Here is a 20,122-nt window from a genome sequence, read left to right as displayed (position 1 = left end):
GTTTAAATATTTTGAAACCTATTTTAAGGTCAATATTAATGACTTGCCCAATTATCCTAATTAAGCCTTTGAATCGTACTTTAATCTGAATGCTTGTATTTTGAAAAATATCTAGTAAAATATGGCTGTCATCATAACAATGATGAATGAAATCAGTTATAAAAAATTAGTTATTAAAACTATTATGTTTAGAAATGGGTTGAAAAAAATCTTCTTTCCATTAAACAGAAATTGGTGGAAAATGGTTGCTAATAATTCAGGAGGGCTAATAATTCGGATTTCAATTGTATATATGCAGTTATTTTCCTCCCTGTAAATGAGCAAAGGGAAATATGTACAATAGAATAAAAATATGAAACAAACTGTGCTTTAAGCATCTAATAAATGATCACTGAACACAGCATTTTGACACCTATTTGACCATTAAAACGCTCACAGTAAGATAACTTTAGATGTGTGTGCTCTGCTCGTCTAGGCTAAGTGCACACACACAGCAGCATGTACAAATCAGATTATAAAAAATGATCAAGAGCATGCTTTTCCTTTTATCCTTTATTTTTAGTTTTTTTTTTTGTTATTATTTACACATTTTTTTAAGTGGTGAGGACAATATTCACTGGTTCCCCCCTCCTGTATAATAATTAAATGTTACATTTTTAAGAACTTCACAAATAGCCTAAATAACACTTTTCAGTATCAGTGATAATATAAATAGTAACTAATAATAATAATAATAATAAAAAGAAGAAGAAGAACAAAAAATATTAGCCTATTGATAACAATATAAGTGAGATGTTGAGGAAAAAACAGCGTAGGCTACTAACTCTCCACCGTTTTTGATTCATATTTTAAATTATTTGACAGTAAAGCTAACATGCTGACACATTGTCTGGATTAAGCAGACCTAGTTGGAGTTGCAATGTTTCCAGCAGCATTCAATACACGTTCAGACTTTCTATCGGAGTGCTTGTAGCGCAAATGCAGAAATGCTTTTTCCTATGCCACATTTCTCGTCAATATCTTCCATTTATCACTTCTCTTTTGTATCTGGCCATTTTTAAATAGGGTTTTGCGATATCTGGCTGACAAAAAATCAAAAAATAAATCTTAATTTTTATAATTTTATATATTTTTATTTTATTTTTTGTGCTCATAATATTGACCTTTGCAGTTTTTACCTTTTTATTATTCAGCTAAACTAAAAACCGGAAGACTTTCTCCAGTGGAAAAATATAATAGGGAATATTATGAAAACATTGCTTGCCTTTTTTTAAAATTAAGAATAGTCTTTACATGGAAAGGTCATATCACTTTCAGTAGTCCACAATGATTCAAAGCAGCTACTGAAAGTTATACTCGCATATGTTGCTGTTAAATCATGTAGTTGTGTGATGCATAACTATGGTGTAAGTGCACACCTAAGGATTAACCTTTTTTCCAAGAAAGAGACTTTTAAACGATATTGATGAACAGTTGATATGATCTATTAAAAGTCAGTGATGCTAACAGTTAATCATCTTGTTTGCTTTCAGGCTCTAGCACTGGCAGAACAACCTACATGAGAAGACCATGGACAAAAGCAGACGTGAAGGCTGTAATGAGTTCAAAAGACTGATTATTATTATACACATTTTCTTTTTTTCTTTTTCCTTGTCACAGAGTGACAATATTTAACCATTTTCAAACATGTAAATTAAAAAAAAAAAAAACATGGCCCAGGCCCACTTCTGTTCCATGCCATTGCTTCACAGTCCATCATCACTCTAGGGCAGTCTCTACATTGCTCTACAGTTTGCCTCTGCTTCTCAACCCATGTCTGCCACTACTCCACAGTCTGGTACTGCTCCACAGTCCAGGTCCACGTCTGCTTCATGAGCCTGGGCAATACCCATCACACAAAAATACATAACCCACAAATGCAGTCCCTCAGACTGAACATTTACAACAGTGTTGAGTAGCAAAAAGACATGTTTTTTGTTTTTTATTTACATGTTTGAAAATGGTCAAATATTGTCACTGTGACAAAAAAAGTGAAAATGTGTATGATAATAATTAGTCACATTATAACACATTATATTACTGTCACATTACGAAATTTAGTTTTTAATCTGTTTTGTGTTCATATAATTCTGTATGTATCATTCAATATGTGGAATCAAACTTTTATGTCTAGTTTTATCTTTTTTTCTTTTTATCTATTTTTTTATCTGTTTTCATCCATCTAATTTTTGTTCTTGTCAGAGTGATAATAGTTTATGCATTTCATAATAAAATGTATATACATGTTTAATTCCCCTGCTGTTTTCCTGGACTTCAAAAATAAAAATAAAAAGTTTTTTTTTTATTCCTGTCATTGAGTGGCAATGTTTTGTATTTGACAGTATTCTAGTTCACTACCATGTTGTGTTCTAGTATAAATATTTAAATTTGAAAAAGAATAATCTGTTGAACGACTTAATTAAATTTTAAAATACCATTAGTTTGTTTATAAGCTGTAATCATTCATTCATTAATTTTCTTTTCGGCTTAACCCCTTTATTTATCAGGGGTTTCCACAGTGAAATGAACCGCCAACTTATCCAGAATATGTTTTACGTTGCGGTTGTTCTTCCAGCTGCAACCCATCACTGGAAAACACCCATACACACTCATTGTTCAACAGTACATTAAACAGATTGTTTAACTGATACAACACAATAAGCCTACAGATTTGTTATATCAAAAGTGTATTATAAGCAAAATAGGATTTTGTCATTTAAGAAGTGACAGGCAGAACCTTAGCAACTGAGATGGGTTTAGCAGGGGTCTAGCTGAGGAAAGCCAGAGTCTGTTCTGTTGTCACCCTTACTGCAATAGCAGAATAGTATGATATGTAAAATGTGTTAATCAGTCCTCTTAAACCATGAAGGGGCTAGGTTTGTGTGTAACATGTAAACAGACCTTGTAAACCATGATTTTGTCTGGCCCCATAAGCCTGTGAAATGTCACATAGTTCATTTGAGTGTGTTGTGAAACTAAAATTGCTGTTTTTAAGCGTTGTTTGCCTTTTGTAGCTCAAATAAAAATTTTTGGCACAAGTTTTATGTTCGTAGGATGTTGGCAAAGGTATGTCCCCGTAAACCACCAAAAAGTCACATTGACCTCATAAACCATGTATGCCTGTATGTGTGTGTGTGTGTGTGTGTGTGTGTGTGTGTGTGTGTGTGTGTGACATATCAGGACACAAATCTGTATAATGACATGTATGACACAGGTATCACAAAAAGGAGGTGAAATGTGAGGACATTGATGACGTCCTCATTTTTCAAAATGCTTATAAATCACACAAGATGAGTTTAATCAGAGAGTAAAGCTGGACACTGACTCCTGTGATGGTTGGGTGAGGGCAATATAATATACGATTTGGACAGTATAAAATGAATGGAAACCTACGTAATGTACCCAATTTTTTACAAAAACAAAAATGTGTGTGTGTGTGTGCGTGCGTGCGTGCGTGCGTGCGTGCGTGTTAGTATATTATATATAATCATCACATTAAATATCTCATTACTACAACAGATCATGTGACTGGATAACTAGACTACCCAGTGGATCAGTCTTGCTTTAGTTGTTTTGGAATGCCTGAGCTAGGCTGTCATTCATGTTATTGGAATAAATTATGTCATTAAAGTCATTTATTAATTCGGGAAAAAAGAGCTATAGTGGATCTATAGTGTTGACAGCAGGGCTGCTCAACCCTGATGCTGAAGATCTACCTTCCTGCAAAGTTTAGCTCCAACCCAACGCACCTGAACCAATTAATTAGGACCTGATCAGCACTTGATAATTACAGGCAGGTTTGTTTGACATGGGTTGTAACTGAAATCTGCAGGAAGGTCGATCCCCAGGAACAGGGTTGAACACCTCGGGTTTGCAGTGTAGTTAAAGTGGTGATTTTGTTTTCTTGAACACATGACACGGAAACAAACAAATAATGTCTTCAAATTTATGTTAAATCAACAGCTTTGGATGTGATCTTTACCAAAGATAGTAAAATAGCACTGGTTGACATTATTATATAAATCAATTTGTGAAAAAGCAGCCTAACCGATGGCCCTTCTGTTTGTTCCTGTTGTGCTTTTGTCCAGCCCGACATCTGATTGACAAGAAGGTGAACGAGATACGGGATCAGGTGGCACGTGGAGAAGAGGTGGAGGGCATGTATCTCACCTACCTGTTATCCAGCAATAAACTCAGCTTAGGAGAGGTCTACATCAGCCTCACTGAGCTCCTCCTGGGAGGAGTGGACACGGTAAAAATCTGTTTGTTTACTTCTGGAACCAGTCAGAATAGATCAAACTATGTGATCTGCTGTCAGTCAGACTCATTATTTACTCAGCACTGAAACCACATGTAGAGTTTTCTCATAAGTGGGTGTTTCTTTTCTGTGCACCCTAGGAAAGCAAGTGACAACTTGAAAGAGAGCAACAAGAAACAAACACACAGGTTCAAACATGAATCACATTATATATTAATCATACCACCTTTTTATTATTGGTTCCTAAGTGCTATTCCCTTATGAACAGTAGTACGCTATTTTTGATTTGAATGAGTACTTAATACAGAAATAATATAATTCAACAAAATATAATTATATTTTAGAATAATATAATATTTATAATATATATAATAATATAATAAGTGAATAGAATATTTTCAGACTTTAAGGTGCCTTAGAGTACATTGATTCAATGTTAATTGTGCTCTTATATTTACAGTTGAAGTCAGAATTATTAGCCCCCCTGAATTATTAGAACCCCTGTTTATTTTTTCCCCTATTTCTGTTCAACAGAGAGTAGATTTCTTCAACACATTTTTAAACATTATAGTTTTAATAACTTATTTCTAATAACTGATTTGTTTTATCTTTGCCATGATGACAGTAAATAATATTTTACTAGATATTTTTCAAGACACTTCTATACAGCTTAAAGTGACATTTAAAGGCTTAACTGGGTTAATTAGGTTAACTAGGCAGGTTAGGGTAATTAGGCAAGTTATTGTATAACGATGGTTTGTTCTGTAGACTATCAAAAAAAAGTTAGCTTAAAAGGGCTAATAATTTTGTCCTTAAAATGGTGTTTAAAAAATTAATAACTGCTTTTATTTTAGCCGAAATAAAACAAATAAGACTTTCTCCAGAAGAAAAAACATTATTAGACATGCTGTGAAAATTTCCTTGCTCTGTTAAATATAATATGGGAAATATTAAAAAAAGCAACAAAAATTCAAAAGGGGGCTAATAATTCTGACTTTAACTGTATATATTACTTATATTGTCTAAGTAAATGCAAGAATTCTCCAGATTTATAGCCTCATTTATAAACACAAAAATGTAAACCCTAGAACAGGAGTGGCCAAACCTTTCTTATGAAGGCAAGAACTTCAAAGTTTCCATGAGTAATTTCCTAATTTATTTCCTAATAATTAAAAAAATAAATATTATTACTATATTATACTCTAATTATTCAGCTATGCTTAGATAAATTCAGATTTTCATTCTGCGGCTAAACTAAAGTCAGGGCCTACTTTATTTGTAACAATATGAATGTTGACCAAAGAACTTCCCAGATATGGCAACAACAAAAAACATTAAGAGGAAAAGACAGTATATAGTTCAACAAAAGTCATTTTTATAAGTTAGCAAAAGAGAAGAGGTAGGCTTTGACTGATTTTCCCTTTAGAAGAACTAAAGAAGAATTTAGTTGTTATTTTGACTGACCCTCGGGCCATCCAAGTTGTAGGATTGTTATAACTGCACATACAGTATATGTGTAACTAGCACTTGCCATCTCTTGAGCTTCCCACATAAATATTGAGGTAGAGCACATGCCGATCCAGTACAGTTTGATTGCCAACACAATTAAACATTTTATCAGTTTTATCAGATGCATCTTACCTCTTTTAAAAAGAACATTTCGTTCTTTTTCCCAGCAGAAAAAAGAAATACAAATCCAACATAGTGTGATGTTACTATTCATTTGCTCCTTTTTTTTGTAATTAACACCTAGTATCTGAAACTCACGCATCTGCTCCTGTAAACAGAAATTGTCTCAGTCTGGGCAACGTTGTGGCATTTTCACAAGTGTTCTGATAGACGTCACAACTGGTCGGTTAGAGTCCTGTGTAGGTGTAGCTATGGCAACTGTATGAGTATTTGAATGTTCAGTTTTAGCCTCAGAAAGAGGTTCAGCACAAACATTCATTCATTCATTTTCTTTTCGGCTTATTCCCTTCATTATTCTGGGGCCACCACAGCGGAATGAACCACCAGGTGCAACCCATCACTGGGAAACACCCATTAACACTCATTCACACACATACACCGGACAAGTTAGCTTACCCAATTCACCTATAGCACATGTCTTTGAACTTGTGGTGGAAACCAGAGCACCCGGAGGAAACCCACACGAACACAGAAATGCTAACTGACCCAGCCGAGGCTCCAAACAGCGACTTTCTTGCTGTGAGGAGAGAGCGCTGCCCAATGCACCACCATGCTGCCCAATTTCTATAATGACCAGCAGAATCTACTAAAAATGAGGCTAAAAAAATTGTAAATCAAATAATAATTTAATTTGACCTAGTAATTGGTATAATTGAGATCTTGGTAATCAAAACAAGTGGAGAAAAATTCTGCCATGTGATCTTTGGTCTTCCTCCTATAGCGACTATCACAGCATATCAAGCAGAGAATAGGTTACATGCTTTTTTAGAGGCTTCAAATAATGCCACAAATACTAGTTCATGCAAAGCTTTAAAAATCACATTGCACGGTTAATTAAAACACTCCTCCTCTATAAATTGTGTCTAAAATGCAATAAGGTCAGTCGCAAAAGTAACTGTCTACACATTTTCATTTTTGAATTTTAACTGTGACTTTTGTCAATACTGAAAGTAATTTGGACAACAAAAAAGTGTTTGCATTTATGCAACATATAACAAATCTGGCCATCATCAACAACATTACGTCACCTTGAAATTTTATCTGCGTTTTAAATGGTTTTGAGATATTGAGCTTCAAAGTTTTTGCATCCCATACAGCAAACAATATGTGTGTAACAATTCTCTTTCATACATTAACATGACAGAAACCCTAAATGTAAATTATCAAAACTCTCAAATTTGCAATTTGGGGTAAAACAAACAGGGCAAACGCAGATTAAACCTTCTCATTCAGAAAAGTCATTTTCCACATGTAATTATAAGGTTCTATCTGGCAGATCATTCATTGAAGCAATACTTATCAAGAAATACAATCACAAAATATACAAATTGGTGTTGATGCTCAATATGTTGATGCTCGAGAAAGTAAAATTTTAGCTTTCTATAACATTTATTTTTATGTTTTGGATGAATATTTTTTCTTGTTCAAGTTAAGCATTCAAGGCTGTGCTAAATATTTTATCTAGTGTAGATTTTATATATTGAACTATAAGTTTTTTAAATAAGAATTAAATTAAGTATTTGCCCTTTAAGGCTTTATATCAAAGACTAAAAGAAAACAGACAATGAGCACATGAGTTTAATTGATACTGAAAAATGTTTTACTGACTGTATATACACAAATAAAAATATTTCACATTTAATATATATATATATATATATATATATATATATATATATATATATATATATATATATATATATATATATATATATATATATATATATGTATATATATGTATGTATATATATATATATATATATATATATATATATATATATATATATATATATACTTTTATTTTTTTTTTTAAATAAGCGTTTCAAGAGTTCACACTTACTATTTGATTATAAAGCTTGTTTGGCATGCTTTGCCAGGAGAGAGCCCTGAGCTCATAAGATCCTCGAGCCTGTTGCTCCCTCCTGTTTCTAAGGTGAGAGGGAGTTTGAGCTCAGGTAGATCTCGAGAACTCCCCTGCTGTAGTTACTAATGAACAGATAGTGATTGCTCTTAAGAGATAACTACTTACTAGGAGCATGTCTATGGTGCCAATTTGGATTAGTCAATTAAGTTAAGTTGCATGTTTTCGGATGGTGCGAGGAAACCGGGGAACCCAGGGGAAACCCACGTGAACACAGGGAGAATGTGTAAACTCCACACAGAAGTGTCGGCTGGCTTGGCAAGGACTAGAACCAGTGACATTCTTGCTTTGAGGCAACAGTGCTAACCTCTGGGCCACCGTGCCATCCATCTAGCAAAGCAGGAGGAGTAGGGGTGTAAGTGGGGATTCTTTAAAATGAAGATGCCTGTAATATGGAACTTATGATATTTATAGTGGCTTAGGAGTCGTCTGATTAGTAAATCACAAATTGAATAATGCGGGACCAGCTGCAAGCAATCATAAGCATGTGATCCTCTCAAAATTAGCTTGTAAATAAACTTCACTTATTAACTGTGTACATAACAATGTGATATTGTGTTTCTTTCTGGTCCATCTCTGTCAAAGGAGCAATCTGGCAGAATGACAAAGAAAGCTTATCCTGATTGGTCCTTGTGCATGCATTCCAAATGCTGATTGGCTCACAGAAAGAACCTTAAAGAGCCAAGCTAGAGTTTAATAAAGATAAAGCCTTTTTTGTCTTTTAAATAAACAGCCCATAAAAAAACATCACAATATGTAAATAAGTTGTCATTTAATAGGAATATGTGAATAACAATTTTGACAAATGTCAGACCTTATAATTCTAAGGTGACGATTAGCCCTAAAAATATCACAGCTACTGAATGAATCCAATTACAAACATAATCAAATTAAGAGTCATTTTCAATCACGACCTTCACTTTTATGATCCCTTTTATAGTACATTGATGTCCTTCAGGGATAACCCCAACTCTGCTTCATAGAATTACCTCTGAACATGTTCCAATAATGGTTTACAACCCGAACAAATCTTTGACTGATGTTCTAATAGCCTCTGACATGCAATACTGCAATCCTAATCTCAGTGTAAAAGTGTGTCAAGGCTACCATTTATCAGATGTCCTGAGCGATCAGCTAAATTGTGTTCTTCATAAGACGAGGTCAATAGTCTGTTAAGCAGCCAATGCCATTTTTGCTGAGTCTTCACCTGTTTGAGCGACACATAGCTGATGATTTGGAGAAACAACTGTACTTTTGTCCTTCAGCATCTGGGCATTTTTACCTTAAAAGGATAGTTCACTTAAAACTAAAAATTCTGTCATTTACTCAGCATTGACTAGTCACAAACTTTTTTGAGTTTCTTTTTTTCTGTTGAACCCACAAGATTTATTTTGAAAAATGTTGGAAAGCTTAAACCATTTACTTCAAGAGTATTTGTTTTTCCTACTAAGTCCTTTCCTAAGTCAATGGTTACCGGTTTCTAACCATTTGAACTGAAAAACAAACTCATAAAGAGATAAAACCCCTTGTGGGTGAGTAAATGAGTAAATTGTAATTTTTGGGGAACTATCCCTTTAACAATTCTGGTTGTGTATATAATAACATCATATGATATCTATAAATGTGTTTTTGCTTAGATCTTTGGTCCATTTGTTAATTGTTTCCTCTTTTTTTTTAATTTATTTTTTTATCCTTGACAGACATCTAACACTCTCTCTTGGACTTTGTACCACCTCGCTCGTAACCCAGAGATACAGAAACGCCTCCACAATGAGATCGTTTCTGTGTGTCCGAATAAAAAGGTGCCAAATACAGACGACCTGACCAAGATGCCCTACATGAAGGCGGTCATAAAAGAAATCCTCAGGTATGAGAAATCCATTCTAGCTCATCCACAAACTTAACCATAAGAGTTGACTCATGCAGGAGTGGCCTGCCATATAACCTTTGATCAGGGCTTATTTAAACAGCACAGCTCACATCAGAAATCTCTTCTAAGTTCATAAGTACACCAAAATCCTGAAAATAAGTTTACGGACATAACCCACCACCCTGGTTTGCATTCAAAGCAATAACCTGGCAGTACAGGTATACAAATAAGGCTACTACGGTAATCATTGGTGTCTCCTGCTGGCAAAATGAGCTGGAATGTGCACAGGCTGATTATTACTTTAATGATTCATGGCCTGTTGCTCTCGGCATCATAAATGAAAGAATGTTGCAGTAACTCTTGTGCCAATAAGGAAAATGCTGCTTTGGATGATCTGATCAACATTTTATGATCTACAATCTCATGGCCTCTCATTTTTGCAATGGTCCTAAAATTAATATTGAATTGTTTAAACCACTTCAGATGGGATTTAGTAAAAATTACAGTATTGAGACAGAGATTGCAACTAATCTGCTGATGGCATCTGATTCTGCTGCAGTTTTTATTCTTATCTTTCTCTGTTCTAATTGTCTTTATCACCTTGATTGAGTTTTTGATGTGATAAGATCTGCTTTAAACTGGTTTAAATTTTGTTGACTTCGCTGTTTGTCTCATTGGGAGTTGTAATGATTGAGGTGCCTTTTACACTAGACTTTTTGTCTTAAAAAGGTCCAGAATAGCGTTTTTAATGGCTTTTTTAGATAAAATAATAGTCCAAACTGTATGATATTTTTCATTTACGCTCACTTGGCAATTGCATATGTTGTCGGCATCCATACCTGCCATCTACTGGTGACATAATTGTCATATGAGAAGGGCTTGAGGAATCAGGGAACAAAACGCAATAATCCAGAAGACTAGTCAGACAGTGTTTTTGGATAGCCATGTCACTATTTTAAAAAGTCCATCTAGGGATGAAGTGATTAGTTTTGGTTGTTCGATTATAGCCTGAGGAATAATCACAGTTTCATGGTTATTATTATCCAATTATTAATTTCAAACACTACTAGCTTAGAAAATCACATGAAAGCTCCTTGACCTTATAAAGCTCCTTACGCCCACAGTAACCAAATAATACTGCACAAATGAATATTAAAAAAAGAAAAACAATAGTCCATTTCTCTCTTTGAATTTAAAAGTAAGTGAAAAAAGTTCTATATGAATAAATAAAAAAATATTATGTAAACATGTGCCAAGCTACATATCAGCTAAGTATTGGAGAACAAATGTAGTTAAAGGCTATATTACAAAATAGTTTGGTATTTTCGTTTTGTATTTTTCTTTTTGGACCAGAGTAGAAATGTGTATATTCCATACAAAGTCTGAAGCTGATCGGTCAGTTCTTGTCATATGACTCGCAGTGTGCTAGCAGCATTCTGAAAAGGTTTGAACTACTGTAAGTACGACAGGAGAGCGTGTCGCATCACTTACAATATATGTGTGCAAGCCACGCACCTCTATTGGAAATAACAAACTTGTGTGTGCAAAAGTAAAAAAAAAAATATGTGAACAGCCCTTAAGAGCAGTGTGACAGAGGCCTCAGTTAATAGCCTCAGCCATAGTTATTCCAGTGTGCATGCGTATTAGTCTCTATGTACAAGCTTGAAACTTGAAACTAAGGCACTGTTGTCGCAACTTTGTTTAGTTGCAGCAGTTTTGTCCCGTGCAAAAACGCTGTGTTGAGAAGCCTTTACGATTAGTTAACCGAGACAAATTAAAGCATGGTGAAATCGGTATATAGTTCTAACCATAATTCCATCTACACTGAAATGTAACACAAACATTACATTCAGCCTTTTAAAAACTATTTATTTGTAGATTGAAGATGAATAACAAAACTTGTGCATTTTAAAATAAATAAGCACAAGTGTAAAAGGAACCTGGGTGTGTAGGTACTGGTGTCACTCAGGCTCGGTTTAAGGCCCCTTTACTTTTAATATTTATTTGTCGGTTCTTGGACATCTTTTGCAATTACTTGGCCTTCATGTGTTTTACTATGATGACACACATTTACTTACAATCAAAACCTTGACAGTATAAGATAAAGGATCGGATTCCTTCACCAAATTACTGAAGTTGATTCACTTAGACTAAAAGTAAAATAAGGAAACTTAAAGTTGTCTTCAAATCTTGTCTTACATTTGATTCGTTTTTTTCATAAAATCATATTTCTTTTAAAGCAGGGGTGCCTAAACTCTTGTATGAAGAGCCAAAAACCAAATATCATTGAGAGCCATGAGCCAAAGATAAACAAATCAAACTATTTTACATTAGCATTACCATGGGTCATTTCCTACTTTATTTAATAACATTTAAAAAATTAATAGAAAACATCACTTTGAATCGTATTGCAATAAGAACATAATCACATTTATAAGACACTGGAGTTCAATGCTGAATGCACTAGTCAAGCAGAATCTGCCTTTGCCTTGATTTGCTCACCAAAGTCTACGTACAGTACGTACACTTTAAACTAATTTACAGCATTTAAATTAAAATTTCATTTCAGTTAGCTTTTCTGTAGCTCAACAATAAAACAAACATAAAAGATTCCATCAAATTTGAAATGGCCATCTCTAAACCATTCCTATCATTCCCCCTCATCATTCTTTTCAGAAAATCAAATGGGTCAACTTTGGCCGTAGTTTGGGCATCTCTGTTTTAAAGTTATCAAACTAAATTTAGTATATGTAGCTTTTCCCCATAGCTCAAGACAGTTTTGGTAATGGATTTTGTTATAACGTATGCACATGCCTCTTGACAAGATATGTTGCTACATGAAAAAGTGATTAAACTTATATAAAATGTTGAATTAGATTTCGACTTGGTTCCTTTTAACCACCCAATACATACCCGCCTTTTTCTGTGAGCTCAAGTTCAGTTTGTTTTGCTTGTTCAGTTTCCAAATATAAAAAGATTGCCTTTAAGAATGTTACTGCAACAGGTATTCTTTGTAATTTGGCATAAAAAATCTAATTATCCACCATGTTAAGAGCAGCGCCAGACAGCATCTGATTAATCTTTTGCCATTTCTGCAAAGAAACTTGTAAAACAACTAGATTTATCTGGAGTTAATTTGAAAGTATAGTATCTACAATTCAGGTTTACAATGTCAATCCAATTAGAACCACTGGTTTTGTAAACAAAGTCTCTCATGGAATATATCTACTTTACAATCTGTGTTGAACATAAATCATCTAAACATTTGCTTATTATTCAATACTTTTAGTGAAATTAAATATCAATGACTAAATGAGGGGCTAATAAAATATGTGGGCCTTGGTAAGAGACATATACACTGTAAAAATGCTGGGTTCCACAAATATCCTTCATGTTTTCCCAACACAAATCAATTAACTTCAAGTTAACTTCATTGTTTTTTGTTTTTTATTGCATATTTAAGTGGATTGAACATAAAACAAGTAAGTTGTCCCAAAAAACCTTAAGAATTTTGTTGGTTTAACTCATTTTAAATTAGTAGATTGAACAAACTGAAGTAATTTTGTCAGTGTATGACGCATTTCAATATTTAATACTTCAGAAATACTAATTCAAGATAAGTAATCATTTCTTACACCATGACAGGATGTATCCTGTTGTTCCTGGCAATGGTCGCCTGACTGTGGATTCAGACATAGTTGTGGATAATTATTGGTTCCCTAAGAAGGTACCAAACATACACGCACACCTCCAAACATTCGATTTGTCATTAAATATCTCCATATTTAATTCAACATTTCTGTCTTTTCACAGACACAGTTCCATCTCTGTCATTACGCCGTCAGTCATGACGAGAACAATTTCCCAGATGCGGAGCGCTTTGTTCCTGAGCGCTGGATTCGAGACAGCCCTTCTCGCTCTCAGCATCACCCCTACAGCTCTGTCCCGTTTGGGGTTGGTGTCCGGGCCTGTGTTGGGAAGAGGGTGGCAGAGCTAGAGATGTACTTTGCCCTGAGTAGAGTGAGTATGACACTGTATCATGCGCAGTTTCGCAACCAGATATCACAATATTCAGCTCAATGTCAGTCTGACTTGTTTTTATGGGGCTTGGTTAACAATATTGATTAGTCAATATTAAAGGGATAGTTTGCATATCATGTTTCATATCATTTTAACTATTAAACATTTTTGACAATACCTTTAGGAATATTAGGATTTTTTTACATATAAAATATAGCATATAAATTTTTTTAAAACCCTTTATTTTAATTAATCAATATTAATAAACAAAAATAACAAAACATCTCATATTTTCATAATAAATAAACATAAGTGTTAAAGAGACTCTTAAACTTGATAATTAAAATGTTACAAAGTGTGTGCAATGGTAAAGGTAGATCAACTTACTGTATGTAAGGTGTCAATAATAATGATACAGTAAACCTTAAACTCTGTAAACAAAACAAATTATGATAATCACATCTGAACTTTCAAGTAAAGGTACTGACCATCATTATTCTAATACATACTGTAACATTACAAATTGTGAAGTTGAAGGAGTGCATTACCCCTATGCTAAAAAATCTTTTAGATCGGGTGCTAGTGGCTGGGATACACAAGAAAAGAAACCAAAAAGCCACTCTGAACATCATTTTTTATTTACTATCTCCTCACTGCTGCTACATGGCTCTCATTTTCACATGTGTTGTTATTCTGACCTAAAGTGACTAGCGCAAACGCATGCTTTGTGTTCGTCTGAGGTAATTAGTTCGCCTGAAATGTGTATATTTCATACAAAGTGTTAAGCAGATTGGTTATTTTTAGCTCTCGGGGCATTCGGAAAAGATCTGATATTTTTCAACTAAGTGTACCTGGAAAATGTGCGCGCGTTATGTTGTAAATGACAAACTTACACCCTAAGCTTAGTGGCATTGCTTCCAAGGCGCACGCTCAGCAGCCACCTTTTAATAAAACTATATCACTTGATACCAAAACTACATACCGAACGTTTTTTTATTTTGGATACTGACAATGGTGTTTGGTCAATAAATACTGATATTGATTTTATCGCCCAGCCTTAGTTGAACACAAAAGAAGATATTTTGCAAATGTTGGAAACCTGTAACCATTGAATTCTATGGTAGAAAAACAAATACTATTGATTTCTTTGCCATCAATCTACTTAAAAATGTGATCGTTTAGGATTAAGAAATTGATCATTTAGACTAGATTTGTCTCTCAAACTAATTTGAATCATTTAATCATTTATATAGCACATTTTATACCGTATTTTGTGATTCACGTTTTCATTTTTTTATTAATCCCTGTTCATTTATGCTTTTGAATCACATAATGAGACCTTGATCTTTCTTCTGACAACTTTTTAGCCTTAAAATGTTGGGAAATGTGAACTTATTAACATTTTTGATAGTCTAAAGTGTGTCCAAACTCGATCCTGGAGGGCCGGTATCCTGCATAGTTTAGCTCCAACTCCCTTCAACACACCTGCTTGGAATTTTTTGTATACCTAGAAAGAGCTAAATTTGCTGTAACAGGTGTGTTTAATTGGGGTTGGAACTAAAATATTCAGGACACTGGCCCTCCAGGACCAGGTTTGGGTACCCCTGTTCTAAAGTGATATATTGTCTGCATTTGTGTTGTGTATTATGATACAAAAACCTTTTAATAAGCTGCCAGTACATTTTCTATTATTTTACAGATTTTTTTGTCTATGAATTAAATTTTTTTATACATTACATTTTTCAAACTACTAAAATGTCAATAAAAGTCAATTTGGTAAACTGTTGAATTTTTAACATCAAACGTCAATAGAGCAGAGATCAACATCCCATAATGCAATTCACTACTGTAAATAAATGAAAAACATGGAAACAGATATTTTTTACAGTGCACAATGGTAATTCAAAGTGCTTTACATTAACAAGAATAAAAGAAACAAGTACAAAGAAATTAAAACAACAAAGAATAAATACGATTAGAAACAGGTTAAACGTGTTAAGACAGGTGTTGATAAAGTGTGTTCAGAATTTCCACTTGATATTTTGGTTTGCAGTTGCTTGCTTAAACCTCAGTAACCTGACTGTTGTTATCACTTTCTTTCACCACCAGCTGATGCAACAATATGAGGTCAGAACGAAGGCCGGATCTCCATCCATCCAGCCCAAAACCAGAACACTGCTCATTCCTTCCCAACCCATCGACCTGCAGTTTATCCCTCGCGCCTGACACCAGCAAAGCTCCACTGTACACGTTAAAGGGTTGAAGGGTTAGTTCACTCCCAGAATGAAAACATTGCACATGATTTTGCCAAGTACGATGCGACCCTGGATTAACATCTCTGTTGATCCTGGAACAAGTTTTGTTGAAAAATGTAATCTATACCTATTCCCTACCCATAAACCTAATCATAACTGTAAATTATTCACAAAATCAGAGGGGAGTAATAGTTAGAAAACAATCATGTAGAAGTGCATAAACCTAACCGTAAGACTAACAGTAAACGTATCGACTAGTTCTGATTGGCTGATTGAGATTGTTTCAGGATCCACACAGATGTTAATCCAGGAACATGTTCTACTTGAAATCAGGTTGATGTGAAAACGTTACAGGATTTTTCTTCATATAGTGGACTTCTGTGGCGCTCAGTGTTAGTGCTGCATGAGATTGTAAATGTATGACAGTCCAATATTTTGCTTTTCTGCTAAATATATATTGTGATATGAATGAATGTTCACCAGATAGGTTGAACAGCTCCATTTGAAAAGGATTTATTCATTTAGTTGTGATTGTTCTGTAGGGGAGGGAATCATACATATATAATTATAATAATTATATAATAAATAAATATATAAATATATATATATATATATATATATATATATATATATATATATATATATATATATATATATATATATATATATATATATATATGCATTCTGACCACCGGGAAATCTGCCGGTCATAGATATACTGTATGTATATATGTGTATATATCTCTGGCCAGTCCTCCACTGCACCTTGGTCCCGCATTTATTTCAAAGGAGCGCTACCCTGTACTAAAATGGCGGCTCTATTGATGCATTCCTTCCAATAAACAACAGTAGCGTAGCTGACATCTAATGTAAATATCTATGAGGAGTTGTGTTGTAGGTGGTGCAGTAGGTAGTGCTGTCACCCCACAGCAAGTAGGTCGCTGGTTCGAGCCTCGGCTGGGTCAGTTGGCATTTCTGTGTGGAGTTTGCATGATCTCCGGTTTACCCCATAGTCCAAAGACATGTGGTAGAGGTGAATTGGATATTGTCCATAGTGTATGAGTGTATATGGATGTTTCCCAAAGATTGGTTGCAGCAGGAAGGGCATCCTGTGTAAAACATATGCTGGATAAGTTGGCGGTTCATTTCGTCGTGGCGACCCCAAATTAATAACGGGACTAAGCCGAAAATGAATGAATGAATGAGCTGTGTTGTTTCAGTTCATTTTAAATAAGTAGCTTGAACAAGCAGCATGAGTGAACAAGGCAGAGTTCTAGACCACACCCACTGATTACATAATCACATAATGGACCAATGGTAGTTCAAAGGTGGTGTTTAGGTGTCAAAATGAGCAGCTCCAAATAGTGTCTTTAGGTGATCGGTTTTGAACTTCTGAAGCAAACTCTAAACAAATTTCATTTCTGTTGGACTTTTTTCAGAATTATCTGATTTAATAATGTTCTTTCATTCAAAGTTTCAAGGGTTTAGAATTGGCATGGTCGGAAGGGATGTGTCCCCACCAATATCCACCAATTACTGAAATGTCCCAACCATTAATTTTATCGACTTCAAAATAAAGTAATACTCCGTCAATTCTTAACCTACACGTGCTCCGTCAAGTTCGCTACTCTAATTTTGGCCTCCATGACAATGAAAAACAATAATCGGGATAAACCAGTAAATTGCGTGTCACACCTTTCTAAATTTCTCTGACTTTTGCAGCATGGAATGGATTGTTATTTGTAAGATTAAGTGTTTATTTGATATAATTAAGTACTTTAATGATGTTTTTCAAAGCGCGAAACAGAATTTGTGATGTTCAATGTATGCGCTCTAGTGATGTATGTCCCCAACAATATCAAGAGCGAATCTACGCCCTTGTAAATCACTTTAGACAGTTGAAGTCAGAATTATTAGCGCCCCTAAATTATTAGGTCCCCTGTTTATTTTTTTCTCAATTTCTGTTTAACGGAGAGAAGATTTATTCAGCACATTTTTAAACATAATAGTTTTAATAACTCATTTCTAATAACTGATTTATTTTGTCTTTGCCATGATGACAGTAAATAATATTTGACTAGATATTTATCAAGACACTTCTATAAAGCTTAAAATGACATTTAAAGGCTTAACTGGGTTAATTAGGTTAACTAGGCAGGTTAGGGTAGTTAGGCAAGTTATTGTATAACGATGGTTTGTTCTGTAGACTATCAAAAAATAATTAGCTTTAAGGGGCTAATAATTCTGACTTCAACTGTATCAGGGTCTTATCTAGTGAAATGATTGATCAAATCTTACAAAGACTATTTTTTAAATATGCATATTCACAAAGCACAAAAGCTTGCATTCCAGAGCTTGTGTAAGATGAGCTTTTATGGTTAAAAATAATTTGTACATTACATTTTTTTTTAAGAAAATGACCAGTCGTTTCATTAGGTAAGAACCATATTCCACCTGCCCTTGTGGTGTTAGTAAATACTATGAAGCATGTTTTGGGCCACTGCTGCAATCAGATCCTATACCAATGTTGGCGGTTCACAGACCGGGGGGTTGGGGGTTGGGGGTTGAAATTACGAGAGTTTTCTGGGAGAAATAGCAAAATGAGAGGGTGGCAGAAGATGGGTCTGAAATTTAGGAGGCTCCAGGTAAAAACTAGAACGTTGGTAAAACCCCGGCGGTCGGAAGCCACCCAACCTGCTCCGAGCTGGTATCAAGCTAGCGACCTTCTGCATGGGAGTTGGTTGCTCTACCAAGGAGGCTGAAGACCATGGCCTGTAGTGTCTGTCACTAGAGCACCTTTAGAGGTCAGAGGAGTGAGGTTTACCTGCACATCACGTACTAGTTGGCCTCCATTACATTGGCAGGTATGCCATATTGCCCAAATGGGACTATTTAGAGCCTTTTAAAGCAGCATTAACATTGACACAGAAAAACTTCATTTCTTTTTGACAGAGGAAAGGACCGTCTCTCGCTCAAAAAACTATGCTTGCTGCTTATTCAAACTACTCATTGTAAATGAGCTGTAACACAGTTCTTGGGATTTTTTTGGAACAACTTAATTGTTTCATGTTCAATCCACTTAAAGTTGTATAAACTAATAAACTGCCATCATTCCTTCCTGTTGTCCAAACATAAATCGATTGTGTGGATGATATGGGGTGAGTTAATGATCTGGAAATTTTCATTCTGGAAGTGAACTAATCCTGTAATCAAAATGAGTTCTCTTAAATCAAGTATAATTCAGCTTTAAGCACTTTTAATTTTAACACGTCTCCTGTACCTACAAACCAGTTTCTGTGAAATGCTGTGTGAGCTCATCTTTGGTAGAAGAAAGCCAGCGATCCACATAAATAAACAACAGCTGAGGTGAATGTTAGATTTCTCTTTGCAGCTAATGTGTCTGCATTGTTTGCACATGCTTTATTAATAATGTGAGAAGTCCAGCAGGCCACTGTGTGTTCCGAGACAGAAGGAAACAATGATCTTCTGTTCATGTCCTGATGGCATTGAGGTAAAAACACACTTCACACTACACACTACTCTTTGCTTTGCCTATCATGATCACGTTTTATCAGTGACACGTATTATGTTGTATTATGTTTTGTATTATGCTACCTTCACTGTTTTTCTATGTAATGACTATTAATGTCACGATATTCATCCAAACCTGCATCAAAAGACATTCTTTAGAAAGATACTCTATATTCAGTAATTAACAAACAGAAAATGTTGATTTACATGTTTGAGCTGAGCAGAAATGTTGGTTTATGTAAATAAATCTGTCACTAAACCATATATAAGCACGTCTGTTTTGTCCTTCCTTTAGAAATAATGCAAATTTAGTTGTTTTAAAGTTGTATTAGGGTTGCAATAGGGTTGATACCTGTGATTAACAGCTAAAGGGGTTGTTCTCACAAAAGTACTCAATTTATGCACATTCACATGGTTTCAAACCTGTTAAACACAAGTAAAATACAGTTGAAGTCTGAATTATTAGCCCCCCTGTTTATTTTTCCCCCAATTTCTGTTTAAAGGAGAGCAGATTTTTTCTACACATTTCTAAACATAAT

The 20,122-nt window shown here is 34.6% G+C and overlaps 1 protein-coding gene across 2 annotated transcripts in view; it reads left to right on the top strand.

Annotated features, from left to right (window-relative positions):
* Window positions 1-19,852, top strand: part of cyp27a2 (cytochrome P450 family 27 subfamily A member 2) — a 63,049-nt gene extending 43,197 nt beyond the window's left edge. The window contains exons 5-10 of one of the 2 annotated variants that reach the window (XM_087256793.1): window positions 4,128-4,291; window positions 9,608-9,774; window positions 13,423-13,504; window positions 13,591-13,797; window positions 15,907-16,063; window positions 19,344-19,852. In XM_087256793.1, coding sequence (XP_087112919.1) covers window positions 4,128-4,291; window positions 9,608-9,774; window positions 13,423-13,504; window positions 13,591-13,797; window positions 15,907-16,023 — 737 coding nt within the window. In that variant the 3' untranslated portion in view covers window positions 16,024-16,063; window positions 19,344-19,852. Of the gene's footprint in view, window positions 1-4,127; window positions 4,292-9,607; window positions 9,775-13,422; window positions 13,505-13,590; window positions 13,798-15,906; window positions 16,253-19,343 lie in introns of those variants that run through there. The other variant, XM_087256792.1, reaches the window with a different exon arrangement.
* The last annotated feature ends 270 nt before the right edge of the window (window positions 19,853-20,122 follow it).

This window comes from Danio rerio, chromosome 6 (genome assembly GCF_052040795.2).
Source record: "Danio rerio strain M-AB ecotype USA chromosome 6, GRCz13ab, whole genome shotgun sequence".
Classification (NCBI taxonomy): domain Eukaryota; kingdom Metazoa; phylum Chordata; class Actinopteri; order Cypriniformes; family Danionidae; genus Danio; species Danio rerio.
This window is presented reverse-complemented; position numbering and strand designations above follow the sequence as displayed.